This window comes from Entelurus aequoreus, linkage group LG08 (assembly GCF_033978785.1).
Source record: "Entelurus aequoreus isolate RoL-2023_Sb linkage group LG08, RoL_Eaeq_v1.1, whole genome shotgun sequence".
In the NCBI taxonomy this organism is placed as follows: domain Eukaryota; kingdom Metazoa; phylum Chordata; class Actinopteri; order Syngnathiformes; family Syngnathidae; genus Entelurus; species Entelurus aequoreus.
Window position 1 is genome coordinate 9,104,783 of NC_084738.1, and position 23,941 is coordinate 9,128,723.

The following is a 23,941-nucleotide window of genomic DNA, read 5'->3' on the forward strand; positions in this document are numbered from 1 at the left end:
TTTGAGTGGAAAAAAACACACCCGTTGTTTATGGCGTACATAAATATATTCAGAAAAAAAGGGGGGAGGGAAGTGAAATATGTCTTATAACATCCTGCTGCAGATGTCTTGGAACACACTGTGCTTGCAATGTGTTTGTCTTGTTAGACAGCCATTAAAAAAAAAAAAGAAGAAAAAAAAAAAAAGGAAGAAAAAAAAAAAAAAGAGTGCAGTACAAATGAATCCACGCCCACTCACGTGTAACAAAGTACTGGCCAGCCCGCAAAAACTTCCTGCAAAAACACACAAGCACATTTCCTCATGCAATTGAACACCATTAAACAAAACAATCTGACAATGTCATCGACATGTCCTTTGTTTTTACATAAATGTCTGCGTATGTGTTGAAATGTCACGCATATAAATTGAAAGGGGTGAGAAAACAAACAAAAAAACAACCACGCATTCTATTGTGACAGTGCGGTGTTGTTCCACTGCTGCAGCACTTGGAGAGAGAGAGAGAAAATTCTGATGTAATGGTTTGGAGCAAAACACATGACGTAATGCTAACAGTTATCTCTCTTTATGTGTGCTAGCTTAAATATGTTTATGCTAGTCGTGTTTATCTTCGGACACAGAATAAAGGAGGAAAAAACATAAAAAATAATATGTCACTGACAAGCCCAGGCAAGTTTAGGTACCTTTCCATAACAGAAGGGTCTGCTATTCATCGTCACTTGCCCTCCTTTTGTCGTTTTTTTTTTTTTTTTTTACCGGATTGTTTTCTCCGCCTCCTCTCCTCGCCGCTGCTAGCCGCGTTGCCAGGCAGGATAGGGCTCGGACGGCGTGCCCTCGCTTTTTGATTGGCTGGCCGCCGCAGGAGAGGGCGTGGCCTCGGCGGCCTTATATAAACATTGTTGCGGGGCAAGCGAGACGCCGCAGAGCTCGACAGCTGGAAGAGAGACAAGTACGGGACGCAGGAGGACATAGGAGTTGTTTTTTGCAGACAATAAACGCCTTTTTTATTTGCCTTTCCTTACAAGGTAAGCACTTTGAAGCCTTGTTTTGCATGCGCGCAACACATGCCATTACGGTAAAGAAGCATTTTTCTATGTTCTTCAAATAACATCCTTTTGTGTTGTGTTTTCCTCAGCAGATGCATTTGACAAACATGCAAAGCTCGGAGAGTTCACCTCCCAGTCCCAGGAGGTTGTCGTGGGGCAAAATGGTGCAAAGACTGGCCGACTTCAGCAGCGGCAGCCTGGAGTCCAAGTCCAACAATAGCAGCAGGAGCGACCTCTCAGACTCAGGTGAACAAAGCAACTGTTGGGAGTCCAAGGACCCGATCCTTTCTGGTTAAAGATAAAAGTGCAAGCCGTGGGAATAACCATAGTGCTGTTGTTATGAAGCGATGCGCTGTATGTCTTTTGTTTAGTGGACTTCAGTGCGAAATAACGGAAAGACAAACTTTGACGGAACGACGCATTTTTAACTTCGATTTATTTTTATTTTTACGGTAATATAAAATAACAGAACAGTGAACTTTGAACTCAAATTTAAAAATGACACAGTTTGACCTTAAACTGAAAAAGTGACGGAATGACACATTTTTGAAATTAAATGAAAAATGCCAGAACGACAAACTTTTGGAAAAGAAAAAAAAAAAGACTGAATGTCAAACTTTGAAGTAAAATGAAGAAATGACCAACTTTAAACTTCAATCCGGAATGGAAGACTGAACTTAAATGAGATAACGACAGAACTAAAAACTTGGAAATACTTTTTTTTTTAAATGACGCAATGACAAACTTGTATGTTAAATGAATAAATGGCCGACTTTAAACTGAAATGAAAAAAAAAGGCAAACTTTGACAAAGCTAAATGGAAAAAAAAAAAAGACTGAATGTCAAACTTTTAAATAAATGACTTTTAAAAATGCCAGAACGACAAACTTTGACGTAAAATTAAGAAATTACCAACTTTAAACTTCAATCCAAAATAACGGAATGGAAGACTGAACTTAAATGAGATAAAGACAGAACGAAAAACTTGTAAAAAAAAATTTTTTTAAGTGACGCAATGACAAACTTGTATGTTAAATTAATAAATGGCCGACTTTAAACTTCAATTTAAAAAATGGCAAACTTTGACAAAGCTAAATGGGAAAAAAAAAAAAAGACTGAATGTCAAACTTTGAAGTAAAATGAAGAAATGACCAACTTTAAACTTCAATCCAAAATAACGGAATGGAAGACTGAACTTAAATGAGATAAAGACAGAATGAAAAACTTGTAAAAAAAAATTTTTTTAAGTGACGCAATGACAAACTTGTATGTTAAATTAATAAATGGCCGACTTTAAACTTCAATTTAAAAAATGGCAAACTTTGACAAAGCTAAATGGAAAAAAAAAAAAAAGACTGAATGTCAAACTTTGAAGTAAAATGAAGAAATGACCAACTTTAAACTTCAATCCAAAATAACGGTATGGAAGACTGAACTTAAATGAGATAACGACAAAACGAAAAACTTGTAAAAACATTTTTTTAAATGACGCAATGACAAACTTGTATGTTAAATTAATAAATGGCCGACTTTAAACTTAAATTTAAAAAAATGACAAAATGGCAAACTTTGACAAAGTTAAATAAATTTAAAAAATGACGAAGCGACAAACTTTTGACTTAACTTGAAAAATTACGGCGCGACATACTTTGAAAGACATTTTAAAAAATGACAACTTTTAACTTAAATTAATACATGGCCGACTTTAAACTTAAATAAATTTAAAAAAAGACAAAATGACAAACTTTGACAAAGTTCAATTTTAAAAAATGACGAAACGACAAACTTTTGACTTAATTTTAAAAATACCGGAGTGACACTTTAAAAGACATTTTAGAAAATTACAAACTTTTATCTTAAATTAATAAATGGCCGACTTTAAACTTAAGTAAAAAAAAAGGCAAACTTTGACAAAATTACATAAAAAAAAATTACGAAATGACAAACTTTTGACTTAATTAAAAAAATTACAGAGCGACAAACTTTGAAAGACATTTTAAAAAATGACACACTTTTAACTTAAATTAATAAATGGCAGACTTTAAACTTAGATTTAAAAAATGCCAAACTTTGACAAAGTTAAATAAAAAAAATTACGAAACGACAAAATTTTGACTTGAATAAAAAAAAATGACAGAATGACAAAGTTTGAAATTACATTTTAAAAAATGATGGAATAAAAAACTTAAAAGTTGAATTAAAAAAACTACATTTTGAACTTAAATGAGAAAATAACAGTGACAAAGCTTGAAACCAAAAAATTGATGAAACGATAAACTTTCAACTTCAATCCAAAATAAGTCAACGACAAACTTTGAACTTAAATTAAAAAACGATGTAACGATACTCATTGAAACTTAAATGGAAAATTAACCGCACGACAAACTTTGAAATTAAAATTAAAAAAATAACGTAATAACACTTTGAACCACAGTCCAAAAATGAAGTAAAAAGGACCGCGGCCCGCTGGTTTGAGACCCCTGCCTGCCTGCCTTAAAAGTTCAGCTAATGCACATTTGTGCTAATTGCTAATTGACGGTCTCTTCCAACAGCGTCCGACGTCTCCGGCGAGCTGTCCCCCTCCGCCGACGACCTCTTCTACGACCCCATGGAGGAGACCATCCTGAAAGAAGTGGTGGACCTCATCGAGAGCAGCCTCAAGGAGGCCAAGGACTCGGACTGCGCCCTCAGGTGCGCCAAGCTCCTCATCCCGGAGAAGCTCCTGGAGCACATCGGCCGGGAGCTCCTCCACCTGGCGGCCAGCGAGCCGTGCGGCCTGCGGGGGGCGCTCATCGACCTGTGCGTGGAGCAGGGGCCGCTTTGCTACGAGAGCGTGGTCCAGCTCTCCGTGGACCCTTACCTGGTGCCCACCTTCCAGCTGACTCTGGTGCTGAGGCTGGACTCCGGCGGCCTGTGGCCTAAAATCCAAGGACTTTTCAGCCCCAAATCTCCCTCGCAGGCGATTAAGCTGAGCACGGGGTTCCGCGTGATCAAGAAGAAACTTTACTGTTCCGAGGAGCTTCTCATTGAGGAGTGTTGAAGGCACATCACTGTGACTGTGAGGTGGAAAGGATGTCATGCGGTACAAACGTCACATTCTCCCCGCGTACCTCCGTTTCTATGGAAACCACCACCTGACGGCAGCTAAGCTATACGCTCAATTTTGGGAGGAGCAAAATGGCATCCGTATAATTTGATTGTACGCCGAGCAAGCAGCTTCTAGTGTCATTCCGCGCCTGTGTGGACGTGTCATTCATGCTTCTCTCACAGTTTAATTTATTGTTTGATATTCAAATGTTCTCGACATTGCACTTTTCTTTTCTATTTTCATATAGTAGCAAAAAAAGGAATAAATTATTTTTTTAACAAAATCATGTTGTGTCGTTATGTCTTGGTTTTACGATCAAATAAATCTATTTAAAAACACTTTAATAGGAAAGTTAAAAAAAAACATGCCTATATAGGTCATAGAACAAAAAAATAAAAAACCCATAACCATTAAACCTTATTCATTATACCTAAAATAAAATGTATTACATGTACATATTTTTTGTAATTACTGTATCATTATAATACTATCACACATTTATAGTAATTATTTTGTTGTTTTATGAATTGTTTCAATATTTGTTATTATTTTGAACTATATTATTATATCAGGATATTATACTAATGAAAAAAAGATTATATTTTTATATAATTTTCATATACCTAAGAAAAACGTTAAATATATTTTTTGCTATCAATAATTTATTGTAATTATTTCGTTTTATAAAATGTTTCAATATTTATTATTAATAAATTATATAATACTAGTAATTAATGTTTGTGAAGTTGTATAGTTGTATTATTACATAATAAACGATTATATTGTATTTTATATAATTTTCATATACCAAAGAAAAACGTTAAATATATTTTTTGCTCTCAATAATTTATCGTAATTATTTCGTTTCATAAAATGTTTCAATATTTATTATTAATAAATTATATAATACTAGTAATGAATGTTTGTGAAATTGTATAGTTGTATTATTACATAATAAAAAACGATTATATTGTATTTTTTTCATAATTTTCATATACCTAAAATAATGTTTGACATTTACACATATTTTATCTTTTTAATGCTATCACAAATGTATGCTAATTATTTTGTAAAATATTTCAATATTTAATATTCAATTATTTAAATCAGTAATTAATATATTTGTTATATTTTATAATTTATATAAGTTACAATAATAAAAATTATAGTAATTATTTTGTTGTTTTATGAATTGTTTCAATATTTGTTATTATTTTGAACTATATTATTATACTAATGAAAAACAGATTATATTTTTATATAATTTTCATATACCTAAGAAAAACGTTAAATATATTTTTTGCTATCAATAATTTATCGTAATTATTTTGTTTTATAAAATGTTTCAATATTTATTATTAATACATTATATAATACTAGTAATGAATGTTTGTGAAATTGTATAGTTGTATTATTACATAATAATAAACGATTATATTGTATTTTTTAAAATAATTTTCATATACCTAAAATAATATTTGACATTTACACATATTTTATCTTTTTAATGCTATCACCAATGTATGCTAATTATTTTGTCAAATATTTCAATATTTAATATTCAATTATTTAAATCAGTAATTAATATATTTGTTATATTTTATAATTTATATAAGTTACAATAATAAAAAATATACTTTATTTTTTATAATTTTCCTATACATAAAAATAATTTATTAAATATAATTTTTTTGTAATTACTGTATCATTATAATATTATCACAATTTATGATAATTATTGTTTTATAAATTGTTTCAATATTTGTTATTATTCACTTATTTACATTATATTAGTAATTAATATATTTGATTATTTTATCATATTGGATTATTGTACTAAAAACTATTTTATTTTATATAATTTTAATATTTCATATTATTTGCTAGCAATGATTTATAGTAATTATTTTGTTTTATAAAATATTTCAATATTTATTATTCTTAAAATATCTATATTATATTAGTAATTAATATGTTTGTGAAATGTTGTAATTGTATTAGTATATAATAAAACAATTATATGTGTATAATTTTCAAATACCTAAATTAATATTTATTACATTTACATATTTTATTTTCATAATGATATCACAAAAGTGTGCTAATTATTTGATAAAATATGTCAATATTTAATATTATTCAATTACTTATATTAGTAAATAATACATTTGTTATATTTGATCATTTATATATGTTAAAATAATAAACAATTATACTTTGTTTTTTATGATTTTCCTATACATAAAAATGAATTATTAAAAGAATTGTAATTACTGTATGATTATAATGCTGTCACAAATATATAGTAACTATTTTAATTGTTTTATAATTGTTTTGTGGGGACGGCGTGGCGCAGTTGGGAGAGTGGCCGTGACACCCTTTTTTTAAAGATATTTTTGCAATTACAGTACCATTATAAGTCTTTATTCATGACAATCTTTTATTGTTTTATAACACTGTTCAATATTTAATATAATTCAATTCAATTTAAATTATATTAGTAAGTGATATATTTGCTATATTTGGCCATTTGATCATATTAGTAAATTATTTTAAAAAAAATTTAAAACATTCATACAATGTTTTATTATATTTTATCGATAATCATTATTTATACATCATTTATGTTTATTAAAACTCCATATAGTTACACGTGATGGTCAAAATATTATAAACTGACTTCAGCATGGCACAGTGCAGTTAATGCAAAATAATTGTAATATTATGAAAAGGTCTTTTATGAATAACAAAATAATGGGAAAAAAATGGCCAAAACAATATAGATGCAGCAGTGTGTTAATACATTTAAATTAGGGATATCCGATAATGGCTTTTTGCTGATATCCGATATGCCGATATTGTCCAACTCTTTAATTACCGATACCGATATCAACTGATATATACAGTCGTGGAATTAACACATTATTATGCCTAATTTGGACAACCAGGTATGGTGAAGATAAGGTACTTTTTTAAAAAATGAATAAAATAAAATAAGATAAATAAATTTAAAACATTTTCTTGAATAAAAAAGAAAGTAAAACAATATAAAAACAGTTACATAGAAACTAGTAATTAATGAAAATTTGTAAAATTAACTGTTAAAGGTTAGTATTATTAGTGGAGCAGCAGCATGCACAATCATGTGTGCTTACGGACTGTATCCCTTGCAGACTGTATTGATATATATTGATATATAATGTAGGAAGCAGAATATTAATAACAGAAAGAAACAACCCTTTTGTGTGAATGAGTGTAAATGGGGGAGGGAGGTTTTTTGGGTTGGTGCACTAATTGTAAGTGTATCTTGTGTTTTTTATGTGGATTTAATAATAAAAAATAAAAAAAATAACGATACTGATAATAAAAAAACCGATACCGATAATTTCCGATATTACATTTTAACGCATTTATCGGCCGATAATATCGGCAGAACGATATTATCGGATATCTCTAATTTAAATTATATAAAAGTTTAAAAAATGCATAAAAATGACTGAATTAAATAAAATATTAAAAATAATAATTTATAATCATTAACGATATACATACGTTTGAATTAAAACCGTTTTTAAAATGGCAGAATTTTCTCTCATTTTATTGGGCTAGTGTACCCAATGAAGTGGCCCATGGATTAGGTGACCACCTGTGTCACATGCAAAATGCACAGTGAATACTTGAGTTTAAAAAGTGCATGATGACACACACACGCACACACACACGCACACACACACACACCCGCACACACACACCCACACACCCACACACACAGTGACAGGACGGACCCTGCAAGGAACACGACACTGCAGTTCCACCCCGGCACATGCTGCACGTCCAGCACGTGCGCCCTAGAAACTTTCCCACAGAGGCGCGCCTAAAAAGTGCTGACGGGGCGGTTCGCTTTGTTCAGCAGCCTCCAAACAAAACAAAGCGGCCACTCTTGTGCAGCGGTTTTTAATTTTTGTTACCCTGCAGTAAAAAAAACAATACTAACAGGAAAAAAAAAAAGTGGGACACATACAAGTGACGGGGGTTTTGGTGAGAATCTGGATGAAGGTGCAGCTACAGGTCATATATAGAATTATAATGGCATTTCATATCTGTTTGTCATCCTAAATTGCTAACAAACTGCTAACTGAGGTCATTCCAACTGCTATACAAGGTCAGAAACTTTAACTCAGGGGTGTCCAAAGTGCGGCGCACGGGGCCACTTGCCGTCCCACGACTCAAAATGAATCGCGATATCTCAGAAAGATATCATTTTTTGTCATTATTAAGTATGCCATTTTTAGTTTTTTAATACCATGACTGGACAATTTATTTGCTTTAATGAAATGTTTTTAGACATTCTCCTTTATGAAACCGCTCCACACAAAAAGGACATAAACACGCTTTTAAAAAAACATGAATAAAATTGCAGCAGTGCGTTGGTGTCTTGCCAAAATTTGTATTCCTGCTTTAGGAGCACTTGCGTTTGGAGGAGAGGAGCTACCCTTCCATGTTAAGAGAGCAGTTGTACGCATTAGTAACACAAAACGTGGATTGTTACAAACATGATTTGACTGGTGTCTTGCCAGAGTTTGTATTGTGCAGGAATACAGAATTTGTATTCCTGCTATAGGAGCACATGCATTTAGAGGAGAGGAGCTACACTTTCATGTTTAGATAGCAGTTGTACGCATTAGTAACACAAAATGTGGATTGTTACAAACATGCTTTGACTGGTGTCTTGCCAGAGTTTGTATTTTGCAGGAATACAGCATTTGTATTCCTGCTATAGGAGCACATGCATTTAGAGGAGAGGAGCTACCCTTCCATGTTTAGATAGCAGTTGTACGCATTAGTAACACAACACGTGGATTGTTACAAACATGCTTTGACTGGTGTCTTGCCAGAGTTTGTATTTTGCAGGAATACAGAATTTGTATTCCTGCTATAGGAGCACATGCATTTAGAGGAGAGGAGCTACCCTTCCATGTTTACATAGCAGTTGTACACATTAGTAACACAACATGTGGATTGTTACAAACATGATTTGACTGGTGTCTTGCCAGAGTTTAAATTTTGCAGGAATACAGAATTTGTATTCCTGCTATAGGAGCACATGCATTTAGAGGAGAGGAGCTACCCTTCCATGTTTAGATAGCAGTTGTACGCATTAGTAACACAACACGTGGATTGTTACAAACATGCTTTAAATGGTGTCTTGCCAGAGTTTGTATTGTGCAGGAATACAGAATGTGTATTCCTGCTATAGGAGCACATGCATTTAGAGGAGAGGAGCTACACTTTCATGTTTGGATAGCAGTTGTACGCATTAGTAACACAAAATGTGGATTGTTACAAACATGCTTTGACTGGTGTCTTGCCAGAGTTTGTATTGTGCAGGAATATATAATTTGAATTCCTGCTATAGGAGCACTTGCATTTAGAGGAGAGGAGCTACACTTTCATGTTTGGATAGCAGTTTTACGCACTAGTAACACACAAAATGTGGATTGTTACAATCATGCTTTGACTGTCAAAGATGTTAGGTGATACTTTTTCTAGCTGAATAAATGTTTCTGATATTCTGTACTTTACATGTTGTACAAGTTAATCGCATTCATATCTCTGCATGACAATGTTTTAACCTTCTCTACCTACTTAATAATAACAACATGTAATATTCAGCCTGTTAAATGTTCTGTAATCGCGCAATCAAAACAGGTTATAAAAGAATATACCACAGCGATGGTAATATTGTGTAGTAAACTGTAATTATTTCCTCCTTCATATCGCCGCTGCCATTACAATACACTTCATTTCATTTAGGTCGAAAATCACAGAATGACACGGAATAACAGAAAATCGTGATCGTACTGTTAAGACGATTTTTCGTCATTTTGTTGGTTAGATCAGATGTGAAGCGTAGCGCTATTATTGTGAAGTCTGTGATTGGTATGATGACGGGATGACAAAAATTCGAACTTCGATAAAAAATGACGGAATTACAAAAATTCGAACTTCGATGAAAAATGACGTAAGGACAAAAATCTGAACTTCAATGAAAAATGACGGAATGACAATAATTTAATTTTGATTAAAAAAATGACGGAATGACAAAAATTCGAACTTCAATGAAAAATGACGGAATGACAAAAATTCGAACTTCGATAAAAAATGACGGAATGACAAAAATTAGAACTTCGATAAAAAAAATGACGGAATGACAAAAATTAGAACTTCAATGAAAAATGACGGAATGACAAAAATTAGAACTTCAATGAAAAATTACAGAATGAAAAAAATTCGAACTTCGATAAAAAAATGACAGAATAACAAAAATTAGAATTTCGATAAAAAATGACGGAATGACAAAAATTAGAACTTCAATGAAAAATGACGGAATGACAATAATTTAATTCCGATTAAAAAATGACGGAATGACAAAAAGTAGAACTTCGATAAAAAATGACAGAATGACACAAATTCGAACTTCGATAAAAAAATGACGGAATGACAAAAATTCGAACTTCAATGAAAAATGACAGAATGAAAAAAATTAGAACTTCAATGAAAAATTACAGAATGAAAAAAATTCGAACTTCGATAAAAAAATGACAGAATAACAAAAATTAGAATTTCTATAAAAAATGACGGAATGACAAAAATTAGAACTTCATTGAAAAATGACGGAATGACAATAATTAAATTTTGATTAAAAAATGACGGAATGACAAAAATTAGAACTTCAATGAAAAATGACGCAATAACATAAATTAGAACTTCGATAAAAAATGACAGAATAACAAAAATTAGAATTTCAATAAAAAATGACGGAATGACAAAAATTTGAACTTTGATCAAAAATGACTGGATGACAAAAATTCGAACTTCGATAAAAAATAACGGAATGACAAACTTTGAAATCAAATGGAAAATTAACGGAAAGATGAACTTCGAAAGAATTTTGAAAAAAGTGACAGAACGACAAACTTTGAACCTAAATAAAAATATGACAAAATGACAAAATTACAAACTTTGAACTTAAATCTAAAAAAACAAAAAAACAAACTTTGAAATTAAATTACAAAAATTACGGAGTGACAAACTTTGAACTTCAAACCAAAACGACTGGAAAAAAATAACATTTAGTGTCAGTCGCAATGCGACGAGTTAAGGCTAAAAATGCTAACATAGCTTTGCTAGTGTCGCTAACGCTTGCGTACCCCTGTTCCGTTCCTTTATTTCACGTTGTTGTATGTGACATATCACGATGAACACGTGACCTCCAAAGGGACAAAGTGGTAGAAAATGGATGGATGGATGGATGGACGTGCGGAGTTACAGTGTGTATGTCAAAAATGGACAAACAGCGTTAGCTGGAAACATTTAAGCATGTTAGCATGTTCCCAGTGGGGCTTTTTAAACTGTTCCAGTTTCACCATCAAGGCCAGATTTTGGACAAAACACTATTGAGGCACGCCTGAGACAGATTTAAAAAAACAACCAGTATAATATTGCACTTTTATTTGAAATGTATGCTAATGCTTAGCATAGGGAATGGGAGACCGCTCCTAGTCTGTGGAATGCTCTCCCTGACCACCTGAGGGAACCACAGACTGTGGATACTTTTAAAAAAGGCTTAAAAACCCTTCTTTTTTTTAAAAAAGCCTTTTTTTTTTAGATATATGCACACTAGTTTTAGCTGTTCTAGTTTTTGTTTTTATTTATTTTTTATTATCTTTTTATTTTTTTTAATACACTGTAGCACTTTGAGGTTGTTTACTCAATGTAAAGTGCTTTTTACAAATAAAATCTATTATTATTATTATTATTATAGCTAGCTCGTCCGACACTGGGTTGGACACCCCTGCTTTAAGCGGCTAAAATATAGATTTTTAACGGAATAAAAGGAAACTGCGGTGTTACAATGAGGTCAAGGACAACATTACTGCATAGTTTCAACGGGTTAGAAGGTGCAAGTCAGGTCCACCGAAATCCTCACCCTCCGTCGCGCTTGTTGCGTGTTCCGGCGCTTCCATTAAAGCTCGAGTATTTACAGCCAGCTCTTCTCAGGACAGAGGACAGGACAAAAAGGTAAGATCAGAACTTGAGCGCCCGGGTGTGTCGACGCTGCACGCACAGGACGACGCCTCAGCCCTGGTAGGACGCGGTGATCTCGGACAGCTTGGCACAGCTCGGCGTCCTGGCCCGCTGCGCCCTCTGGTACAGGTCGGTGTCGCCGAAATAGCGAGCCCGGTAAAGCATGCCTTCCTCTGGCGGGGAAAAAAACGAGATCATTCGGAGGTTAAATCGTTTCATGAGTCACTTCATTAGGTACACCCGCACAACACAATGAGATCCAGGATTTAATCCCAAGTAATATAATGGATCAATATGTACAAAAACCCCAAACCAGTAAAGTTGGCACGTTGTGTAAATGGTAAATAAAAATAGAATACAATACCCGCACTCTTTTACTACGAAGTCACGCTGTCGTAACACGTGGCTTGGCATTGTCTTGCTGAAATAAGCAGGGGCGTCCATGATAACGTTGCTTGGATGGCAACACATGTTGCTCCAAAACCTGTATGTACCTTTCAGCATTAATGGTGCCTTCACAGATGTGTAAGTTACCCATGCCTTGGGCACTAATACACCCCCATACCATCACACATGCTGGCTTTTCAACTTTGCGCCTATAACAGTCCGGATGGTTCTTTTCCTCTTTGGTCCACAGTTTCCAAAAAAAATTCAAAATGTGGTCTCGTCAGACCACAGAACACTTTTCAGTCCATCTTAGATGAGCTCGGGCCCAAGCGAAGCCGGCGGCGTTTCTGGGTGTTGTTGATAAATGGCTTTGGCTTTTGCGTAATAGAGTTTAACTCGCACTTACAGATGTAGCGACGAACTGTAGTTACTCACAGTGGATTTCTGAAGTGTTCCTGAGCCCATGTGGTGATATCCTTTACACAATTAATTCAAAAATGTTCAATTTAACTGAATATTTTTTGTGTTTCGGATACAAATAAATGGAAATATTTTGAAATAAATGTATACATTTTTTATTTAAAGATAGCTTAGCCAACAAGAAGCTAAGTAGCTCTACTTAGTAGTCAAAATGGTGAATATATCTTTGAAATTATTAAGACAGTCTCAATAAAAAGTGCATTATTACTTTTGTTAAAGCAGAATGCTTGTATTTAGACTGCGCTGGTGTACCTAATGTAGTGTCCAGTGAGCGTTGATGGCCGTGCTGACCTACATACTAAATATATAAATACGATAGAGATACATTACACTATACTAGATGCTGCAGCTGGTATTAAAAGTACATACTTTGCTGTTTCTCTTTCCAGCAGTTGTTGCGCAGGTTGGAAATGTAATCGTCCTCCACCGTCTGCTCCAGGCGCTTCAAATTCCCGCTGCTGACCTCTTTGGGGAACTGCTCGCCGACATAGTACGGCACCTTGAGGTTCTCCGTCAGCCTCTTCTGCGTGTAGCCCGCTGATCTGAGGAGAGCACGGCGCAACAAAGGGAATGAGGCGTGAAAAAATAAATTTGTAATTTTTTTTTTACGTACGGGCGAAAGCTGAGGCTGTAGGAGGGGCTGTTGACCATTATTTGGCTGAGGGCCGACACGATGACCAGGACGAGGATGGGTATCACCTGCACGAAGAGAGCCAGGCCGCCCTGAAGAAGAAGGAAAAAAAACAAAATACAAATAAAAATACATTTAAGATACATAATGAGTAGGGATGTCCGATAATGGCTTTTTGCCGATATCCGATATTCCGATATTGTCCAACTCTTTAATTACCGATACCGATATCAACCGATATATGCAGTCGTGGAATTAACACATTATTATGCCTAATTTGGACAACCAGGTATGGTGAAGATAAGGTACTTTTTAAAAAAATTAGTAAAATAAGATAAATAAATTAAAAACACTTTCTTGAATAAAAAAGAAAGTACAACAATATAAAAACAGTTACATAGAAACTAGTAATGAATGAAAATGAGTAAAATTAACTGTTAAAGGTTAGTACTATTAGTGGACCAGCAGCACGCACAATCATGTGTGCTTACGGACTGTATCCCTTGCAGACTGTATTGATATATATTGATATATAATGTAGGAACCAGAATATTAATAACAGAAAGAAACAACCCTTTTGTGTGAATGAGTGTAAATGGGGGAGGGAGTTTTTTTGGGTTGGTGCACTAATTGTAAGTGTATCTTGTGTTTTTTATGTTGATTTAATTTAATTTAAAAAAAAACAAAACAAACAAAAAAAACACGATACCGATAATAAAAAAACCGATACCGATAATTTCCGATATTACATTTTAACGCATATATCGGTCAATAATATCGGCAGGCCGATATTATCGGACATCTCTAATAATGAGACATAATTCATTCATGTTCCATGCAGCACAGCATAGGCAACACAATGCAAATACTGTGCAGGGATGCCCCCTGGTGGCTATGAGCAGCATAGCAATTACATAAAAGCCATAATATATCATGAATTACCGGTAGATGTTTTTTTTGTTGACTTATCAACAATAAATATATTACAATTTAAGCAATTTTTACTAAATCGCATTTATGATATTCCATCAATTTTTAGTGCCATTATCTTATGTTAAAAAATAACTATGTGTTTTTGGCAAAAATTGGCATGTTTTCAATATGCAACTCTTTACCAAGAAAAAAGTGATTATATTGTACGGTTTTTTATTTTATTTTAGCATTTTGAAGCTTTCAAATGGGGGTCCACCCTTTTTACAGTCATTTGCATACATTATTATTATTTAGAAAAATTGTTTTTTTATTAATTGTAAAATAAATGAGAAGAATTTAAAAACATGACTAACACGTCTTGAAAAGATGGTTAAAAACCACAACAAAATAACCCAAAATGATAATTTGTCTTTTTATAGAAATCATTAAACAAATATTAAAAATGAAAGCACTGATATACTAACATAGGATGAATATATAATGAATAAAATATTACAATAAAATGACAATCAAAATCCAAATGTTAAATACAATTGTAAAATGAAAAATGTGTTAAAAAAACAACAAAAACACTACAAATTATTAAAATAAAATACAAATAAAAAATAAAATATATATTTATATATACCTGTATACGTATATATGACTTGTTGAGTAAGGCTCCAGCGACCCCCCGCGACCCCAAAAGGGAAAAGCGGTAAGGATAATGCACACAAGGGCACAAAAAGAGGGCGAAAACAAAATGTATAAAGTAGACTAAAAATTGTACATATATGTAATATTTACGTATTATGTATACAGTATATAATATATACAATATATATAACAAATCCCAATTACCAAGTACAGTATTACAGTATAATTTAAAAAAGCATTATCTTTTTTAATCATCACTAATAATTATTTTGTTTTACTTTTTTCATTTTTACAGTTTGTAAAATAATCACTTTGACAATACACTAATTTCTTAAAATTTAACTTTTTATTTAAAAAAAAAAAAAAAAAGCCTGTATGCAAACTTTGAACTATGAGCATTACTTCTACTATACCCGGTCAGCAACCCGCGGCTCTTTAGTGCCGCCCTAGTGGCTCCCTGGAGCATTTTTAAAAAAGGATTGAAAATGGAAAAAGATGGGGGAAAATAAGTTTTTGTGTTTTAGTATGTTTTATGTTTGAGGACAAACATGACACAAACCTTCCCAATTGTTAGAAAGTCCACTGTTTGATATGTTTGTGTGTATGCTTCACTGATGAGACTATTTGGTGAAATTCTTTTTTTTTCCTACTAATTTCGGCGGTTCTTGAACTCACCGTAGTGTGGACTGTGACGCAACAGTTTACATGTAAAATCTTCCACTCCTTCTTTGTCTCATTTTGTCCACCAAAAGTTTTATACTGTGCGTGAATGTACAAAAGTGAGTTTTGTTGATGTTATTGACTTGCTGGAGTGCTAATAAGGCATATTTGGTCAGTTCATGACTGCAAGTTAATCAGTGCTAACATGCTATTTATGCTAGCTGTATGTACATATTGCATCATTATGCCTCATTTGTAGGTATATTTGAACTAATATTTGTAGGTATATTTGAACTAATTTAATATCCTTTAACTGTTATCCTCTTTGTATATAATTTAGTGTCTGATGACACATTATCTGTATGTAATATTAGCTGCATTTCAGATCGTTGTTTGTGTGCCATGTTGTTCCAGACCACAGCAAACGTTACCGAGCTTGCCAAAGATTGTAGTTAATCTATTAAAGGAACACAGCCTGCGGTTTTCTTTAACTCGGACACACACATCTATACCTTTGGACATTTAAAGCCAGTAATTTCCAGGAGTTATCTCACTTTCTGTGTAGCCTCTGATTTACTAATGGTTTCTAATGTTGTAAAAATGTGTAGAATAAATATTACATTTCTGTCAACGAAGATTTGCTTCAGCCTGCGACACATAGTCATTTTGATAGTAGGCTATTATAGCTAAAATAGACACTTACGTCATGTGTTGCCTTCTTTATAACACTTATATACGGATTTTCATTTTTTGCGGCTCCAGACAGATTCGTTTTTTGTATTTTCGGTCCAAAATGACTCTTTCGAGAGTTTGGTTGCCGACCCCTGGACTATACAGTACATCAGGGGTCACCAACCTTTTTGAAAGCAAGAGCTACTTCTTGGGTAGTGATTAATGCGAAGGGCTACCAGTTTGATACACACTTAAATAAATTGCCAGAAATAGCCAATTTGCTCAATTTACCTTTAACTCTATGTTATTATTAATAATTAATGATATTTACACTTAATTGAATGGTTTAAAAGAGGAAAAAACACGAAAAAAATTACAATTAAATTTTGAAACATAGTTTGTCTTCAATTTCGACTCTTTAAAATTCAAAATTCAACCGAAAAAAAGAATAGAAAAACTTAAAAAAATAATTTATGGAACATCATTAGTAATTTTTGCTGATTAAGATTAATTTTAGAATTTTGATGACATGATTTAAATAGGTTAAAATCCAATCTACACTTTGTTAGAGTATATAGCAAATTGGACCAAGCTATATTTCTAACAAAGACAAATGACTATTTTTTCTAGATTTTCCAGAACAAAAATTTAAAAAAAAAATTCAAAAGACTTTGAAATAAGATTTAAATTTGATTCTACAGATTTTCTGGATTTGCCAGAATAATTTTTCTGAATTTTAATCGTAATAAGTTTGAAGAAATATTTCACGAATATTCTTCGTCGGAAAAATAGAAGCTAAAATGAAGAATTAAATTAAAATCTATTTATTATTCTTTACAATAAAACATTTTTTTTTACTTGAACATTGATTTAAATTGTCAGGAAAGAAGAGGAAGGAATTTAAAAGGTAAAAAGGTATATGTGTTTAAAAATCCTAAAATCATTTTTAAGGTTGTATTTTTTTCTCTAAAATTGTCTTTCTGAAAGTTATAAGAAGCAAAGTAAAAAAAAAAGAATGAATTTATTCAAACAAGTGAAGACCAAGTCTTTAAAATATTTTCTTGGATTTTCAAATTCTATTTGAGTTTTGTCTCTCTTAGAATTAAAAATGTCGGGCAAAGCGAGACCAGCTTGCTAGTAAATAAATAAAATTAAAGAAAATAGAGGCAGTGCTGCTATTTGAGCTATTTTTAGAACAGGCCAGCGGGCTACTCATCTGGTCCTTACGGGCTACCTGGTGCCCGCGGGCACCGCGTTGGTGACCCCTGCAGTACATAGTAGCTTGTGGACTGTATGGCAAACAGTCTCCCCCTAGTGGCGAACATCGCACATTGCTCGGCTCTCAGCCAACTTACATCTCTTTGCCTTTCCCTTCTTTGCGGCCTCTGGTGTCTCATCCTCCCGTTTGTGTGTTGACTACCTGGGTGGAAGACAGGCGTTGAACCCTCAGCAGGTGACTAAAGATGAAAGTGAAAGTGAAAGTGTTTGACGCACTTGCAGGAAAACCCCCTCCGAAGAACATGTTGAAGAGGTCCTCAGGCGAAATGTCAGCGTCAAAGTTGCCATGGTCCGGCCCGTGTCTGGAAGGATGCCTCCTCTCCTCGCCGCACTCGTCGTACTGTCGTCTTTTGTTGTCGTTACTCAGCACGCCGTACGCGTTCCCGATGGCTGGCGGGAGACGACGTTTAATGACATCATCGTCAAAGATGTTTTCAGGACAATATTGCGGGTCACCTTTGAACGCATCCGTGGCACCGGGAGCGTGGTTTTTATCCGGGTGGAATTTCAACGCCAGTTTTCTGTAACATCTTTTCAGCTCGTCCTCAGAAGCGTCTTTGGTGACGCCGAGGATCTCGTAGAAATCTTTGCACTGTTTGATCCTGAACATAGAAGACAACATGTTAGAGCCTGCAAATATGATCATGGAGTTTTGAACTGGAACACCGAAATCATAAAATACAATTAAAAATGATTGAAATAGATTACCAAAATGAATATGAATAGGGAACTTTAAAAAATGACACATAGAAGAAACATACACATTAAAATAAAGAAATAAATGCAAATATTGAATAGTAAAAAAGATAAATAATAATTAATAAAAGAAAGACATCTAAAACCTATAAAGATTGAATAAACAATACAACAAAAATACAAATGATATAAACTAAAAAAATAAAAATAAAATACAAATATTTAGAACAATTACAAATGTATATAATTAAAAATATTAAATCTAAAATGAATTCCAAAATAAATAACCAACATATCCTAAAAATGTGGTTACAAAAACAAAAAACTCAAAATAATCATTTCCTGTAAGTCGAAAAAAAATCTAAAAAAAAATAATTCAATATATAGATAAAAAAATAAAAAAATAAAAATAAAATAAATAAATAAATATATATACATAATAAAATCAAGAAACAAACATCAAAACACAAATATAATATGAATATATAATAAATAAAATATTACAAAACAATTACAAAAATAGAAATGTTAAATACAATTGTAAAAAGAATGACAAAAATAAAGAACGACATATATATTTTAAAAATATGGTTAAAAAAACAAATAACCCCAATTAATAAATTGACAAAATAAACTTTAAACAATTTTAATGAATAAATATTGTAACATTAATATATACTGTATATATATATATATATGTATATAATGTATAATGAAAATAATATTAAAATACAATTACCAAAAATACATACTGTATAAATGTTGAATACAATTGTAAAAAGAATGACAAAAATAAAAGACGACCGATATATCTTAAAAATATAGTTAAAAAAACAAATAACCCCAATTAATAAATTGCCAATATAATATTAAAACATCTTAACAAATAAATATTAAACATTAAAATATTAATGTAAATTATATATATATACACACATATATATATATATATATATATATATATATATATACATATATATATATATATATATATATATATATATATATATATATATATATATATATATATATATATATATATATATGTATATATATATATATATATACATTGTATATATACAATGACAAGAATATTACATTACAAAAAACAAATACTGTATAAATGTTAAATACAATTGTAAAATAATTAAAAAAGTAAAATAAAAAATAAATATCCTGAAAATATGGTAAAAACAACAATTACAAAATAACCAAAAATGATCATTTGTCTTTTTGAAGAAATCAATAAACAAATATTAAAAATGAAAATACTGATATACGAACCTAGGATAAATTAATATTAATAAGATATGACAATAAAATTACAAACATAAAACCAAAAGATAAATACAATTTGCAAAATGATAACACATTTTAAAATTCAAATAACACTACAAAAATATCTACAAAATTAGGTCGGAAAAAAATTAAATCACCCAAAAATAGTGAATTATATAAATACAAACTTCAATTGTATGTAGCAAAATAAAAATATAGCGTGGTTTGAAAGTTAGCAAAAAGAAAAATAATGGAACACTTTTGTTGCTATAGTTCAGTGTTTCTCAAACATTTATTCACCAATACACCTCGGAAAACACTTGGCTCTCGAAGTACTACTATTTTGAAAATATTAGCTCATTTGGAATTTGATGAATGCAACATGCTTCAAAAAAGCTGGCACAAGTGGCAAAAAAGACTGAGAAAGTTGAGGACCGCTCATCAAACACTTATTTGGAACATTCCACTGGTGAACAGGCTAATTGGGAACAGGTGGGTGCCATGATTGGGTATAAAAGCAGCTTCCATGAAATGCTCAGTCATTCACAAACAAGGATGGGGCGAGGGTCACCACTTGGTGAACAAATGCGTGAGCAAATTGTTGAACAGTTTAAGAACAACATTTCTCAACAAGCTATTGCAAGGAATTCAGGGATTTCACCATCTACGGTCCGTTATATCATCAAAAGATTCATAGAATCTGGAGAAATCACTGCATGTAAGCGATGATATTACAGACCTTCGGTCCCTAAGGCGGTACTGCATCAAAAAGAGACATCAGTGTGTAAAGGATATCACCACATGGGCTCAGGAACACCTCAGAAAACCACTGTCAGTAACTACAGTTGGTCGCTACATCTGTAAGTGCAAGTTAAAACTCTACTATGCAAATTTATCAACAACACCCAGAAACGCTGCCGGCTTCGCTGGGCCCGAGCTCATCTAAAATGGACTGATGCAAAGTGGAAAAGTGTTGTGTGGTCGGACGAGTCCACATTTCAAATTGTTTTTGGAAACCGTGGACGTCGTGGTCCTCCGGAACAAAGAGGAAAAGAACCATCCGGATTGTTATAGGCGCAAAGTTCAAAAGCCAGCATCTGTGATGGTGTGGGGGTGTATTAGTGCCCAACTTACACATCTGTGAAGGCACCATTAATGCTGAAAGGTACATACAGGTTTTGGAGCAACATATGTTGCCATCCAAGCAACGTTATCATGGACGCCCCTGCTTATTTCACGGTTCGTACATAACTATAGATGGAAATGGACAGATACCTTCTCACAGCATCCACCTGGTCTGCGGTGTAGGACTTTGAGGTATCTGAGGTTTTCTCTTCAGGTCTTCTGGTGTCCTGACTTTGTGTTGTTCGTTGTCTCGGTCCTGAGTCTCCATTCAAGTGTGCGCCTTGTCTGGGAGTGAATCCATTCTTGGAGATGAGCTCCAGCAGCACTTAAGAAAAAAAACAAAACAGTTTTTTTTTTAAGGTTACAGAACAAAAAACATCCCAACACGATCAGCTTGCTAGCTGCAAGGCTGTGCTGCGTTTACAGGCCCCACGCAGCTCGGACATATTGTACGTCCGTGCAAGCAGGTGGTGCGTTCAAGTGTCATGCACTCACCCCGCGCCTTCTCGGTAGGGAAGAGTCTCTGGGCCTTCTCCAGGAACCTCCTCGCCTTCTCGGGTTGCTCGCTGCTCAGCGCCGCGGCGGCGATGTCAATGCAGCGTTCAGCCTCATCCCGGTTCACCTCCATGGCGGCGGGGGTGATGATGATGCTGATGATGCTGACTTCAGCTGGACCCGGTCTCCACCAAGACGACGGCAGATGACGTCATGCGGACGCTGCAGCCGCACTGTCAGTCAGTCTTGTGGATGTTATCTTTTTTTTTAGGTGGAGAAAGGAGCAGCAGCAACGTTAGCATCACACTGACAGTGCATGTGTGATGCGACATGTTGGCCACCAGAGGGGGACATAGCCCCTTTTTGAATAATGTAGGTCAGTGCTGCATCATTCATGACTGGTTTGTACAGTTCATCATTGTGGTGCAGGTTGTTGTTTGCAATATACTGTAGATATAGTGGCTATTATTATTATAGTCATATTCACACATGATAATATAATGTCCGAATATTAAAATACATTAATATTATAATTAGCTGACCAAAATAATACACGATTAACAGAAAAAAAGAACAATAAGTATGAACAAAACACTGAAATATATAAAAAATAGAGCTATTATAAAAAAAACACAATTAAAACAATTGAAAAGCGACAAAATATTATACACTTTTGTAACGTTTATGTAGCTGATAGGGTAACCAAAATAAATTACAAAAATAATAATACGAACAAAAGAGAGAATAGTATAATTTGCTTCCAAAAATGATACATGATAAACAAAAAGAATGCAATATATATTAAAAAATACAAAATAAAATTATATAAAAATAAAAAAAAACAGTAAACACATAAATAATTATAGAAATACCTTTAACTGATAAGGTAACCAAAATAAATGACAAGCAAATAATACACAATTAAAGAAAAAATATTAAAATAAGTAACCAAAAATACATGATAACCAGAAATATAATAAACATGAACGGTTAGCCACCAAAATAATACATGATAAAATAGAACAAAATATATATTTAGAAAAGTCCAAACAATAAATATTAACACATTTTTGAAATATATATAATTGCAGCTATAATCAAAACAAAAAAAAGGTAAAAATGTTGCCTTTTATGTAGCTGATAAGGTGGTTGTAGTTTGCAATATACTGTAGATATAGTGGCTAGTATTATTATAGTCCTATTCATTAATGATAATATAATGTCCGAATAAAAAAATACACTAAATATTATAATTGGATCCCCTAAAATAATACACGATTAACAAAAATAATAATACAGGGCGGTATAGCTCGGTTGGTAGAGTGGCCGTGCCAGCAACTTGAGGGTTGCAGGTTCAATTCCCGCTTCCGCCATCCTAGTCACTGCCGTTGTGTCCTTGGGCAAGATACTTTACCCACCTGCTCCCAGTGCCACCCACACTGGTTTAAATGTAACTTAGATATTGGGTTTCACTATGTAAAGCGCTTTGAGTCACTTGAGAAAAAGCGCTATATAAATGTAATTCACTTCACTTCACTTCACAAAAACCAACAATAAATATGAACAAAACAGTGAAATAAATAAAAATACAGCTGTTATAAAAAAGACAATTAAAACAATTCAAAGGCAACAAAATATTATACAACCCCCTTTTGTAACGTTTATGTAGCTGATAGGGTAACCAAAGTAAATTACAAAAATAATAATACGAACAAAAGAGAAAATAGTATATTTTGCTTCCAAAAATAATACATGATAAACAAAAAGAATGAAATATATTTAAAAAAATACAAACAATAAATATTAAGAAAACTGTAAATTATATTAAAAAATACATATATTCATAAAAATATATTTAATTGATAAGGTAAGCAAAATAAATAAAAAACAAATAATACACAATTAAAGAAAAAAAAATTTAAATAAGTAACCAAAAATACATGATAACCAGAAATATAATAAACATGAACGGTTAGCTACCAAATAATACAGGATAAATCGAACAAAATATATATTTAAAAAAATCTAAACAATAAATATTAACACCATTTTGAAATATATAATTGCAGTTATAATCCAAAAAAAAAAAAAAAGTAAAAACTCTTGTTTTGCCTTTTATGTTGCTGATAAGGTGGTTGTAGTTTGCAATATGCTGTAGATATAGTGGCTATTATTATTGTTATAGTTATATTCATTAATGACAATATAATGTCCAAATAATAAAATTTAATAAATATTATAATTAGCGTCCCAAAATATTACACGATTAACAAAAAATAATACAAATTAAAAAAAGAACAATAAGTATGAACAAAACAGTGAAATATATAAAAATACAGCTATTGTAAAAAAAAAAAAAAAAATTCAAAAGTGGCAAAATATTATACAACCCCCTTTTGTAACATTTATGTAGCTGATAGGGTAACCAAAAAAATTACAAAAATAATAATT

At 32.6% G+C, this 23,941-nt stretch overlaps 2 protein-coding genes across 3 annotated transcripts; one reads left to right on the top strand and one right to left on the bottom strand.

Moving 5' to 3' along the window:
• Positions 1 to 882: 882 nt before the first annotated feature.
• On the top strand, positions 883 to 4,414 carry ddit4 (DNA-damage-inducible transcript 4). Of its 2 annotated transcripts, none has more exons than XM_062055471.1 (3): positions 883 to 1,022; positions 1,133 to 1,289; positions 3,596 to 4,414. In XM_062055471.1, exons 2-3 carry the CDS (start codon positions 1,136 to 1,138, stop codon positions 4,081 to 4,083), a joined length of 642 nt encoding a protein of 213 aa, XP_061911455.1. In that variant the 5' UTR covers positions 883 to 1,022; positions 1,133 to 1,135; the 3' UTR covers positions 4,084 to 4,414. The 2 variants fall into 2 exon arrangements, with proteins under 2 accessions (XP_061911455.1, XP_061911456.1); XM_062055472.1 differs by having other exon boundaries at positions 906 to 1,022; positions 1,136 to 1,289.
• Positions 4,415 to 11,139: 6,725 nt separating this feature from the next.
• Positions 11,140 to 21,794, bottom strand: dnajb12b (DnaJ heat shock protein family (Hsp40) member B12b). Its single transcript, XM_062055473.1, has 8 exons — positions 21,491 to 21,794; positions 21,146 to 21,320; positions 18,353 to 18,498; positions 18,113 to 18,286; positions 17,974 to 18,038; positions 13,700 to 13,809; positions 13,456 to 13,628; positions 11,140 to 12,392 (listed from the first exon to the last, which is right to left on the bottom strand). The coding sequence occupies exons 1-8, from the start codon at positions 21,621 to 21,623 to the stop codon at positions 12,271 to 12,273; spliced, it is 1,098 nt and encodes a 365-aa protein (XP_061911457.1). The 5' UTR covers positions 21,624 to 21,794; the 3' UTR covers positions 11,140 to 12,270.
• Between the last annotated feature and the right edge of the window lie 2,147 nt (positions 21,795 to 23,941).

Bases quoted from the DNA above. Each gene is read 5' to 3' on its own strand.
- ddit4 (XM_062055471.1), top strand. From the start codon at position 1,136: ATGCATTTGACAAACATGCAAAGCTCGGAGAGTTCACCTCCCAGTCCC. The intron at 1,290-3,595 runs GTGAACAAAGCA...CTCTTCCAACAG, and splicing joins GAGCGACCTCTCAGACTCAG to CGTCCGACGTCTCCGGCGAG.
- dnajb12b (XM_062055473.1), bottom strand. From the start codon at position 21,623: ATGGAGGTGAACCGGGATGAGGCTGAACGCTGCATTGACATCGCCGCC. The intron at 18,287-18,352 runs GTGACCCGCAAT...GTCTCCCGCCAG, and splicing joins TGCCACGGATGCGTTCAAAG to CCATCGGGAACGCGTACGGC. The intron at 18,039-18,112 runs GTGCGTCAAACA...TCTTCCACCCAG, and splicing joins CGGAGGGGGTTTTCCTGCAA to GTAGTCAACACACAAACGGG.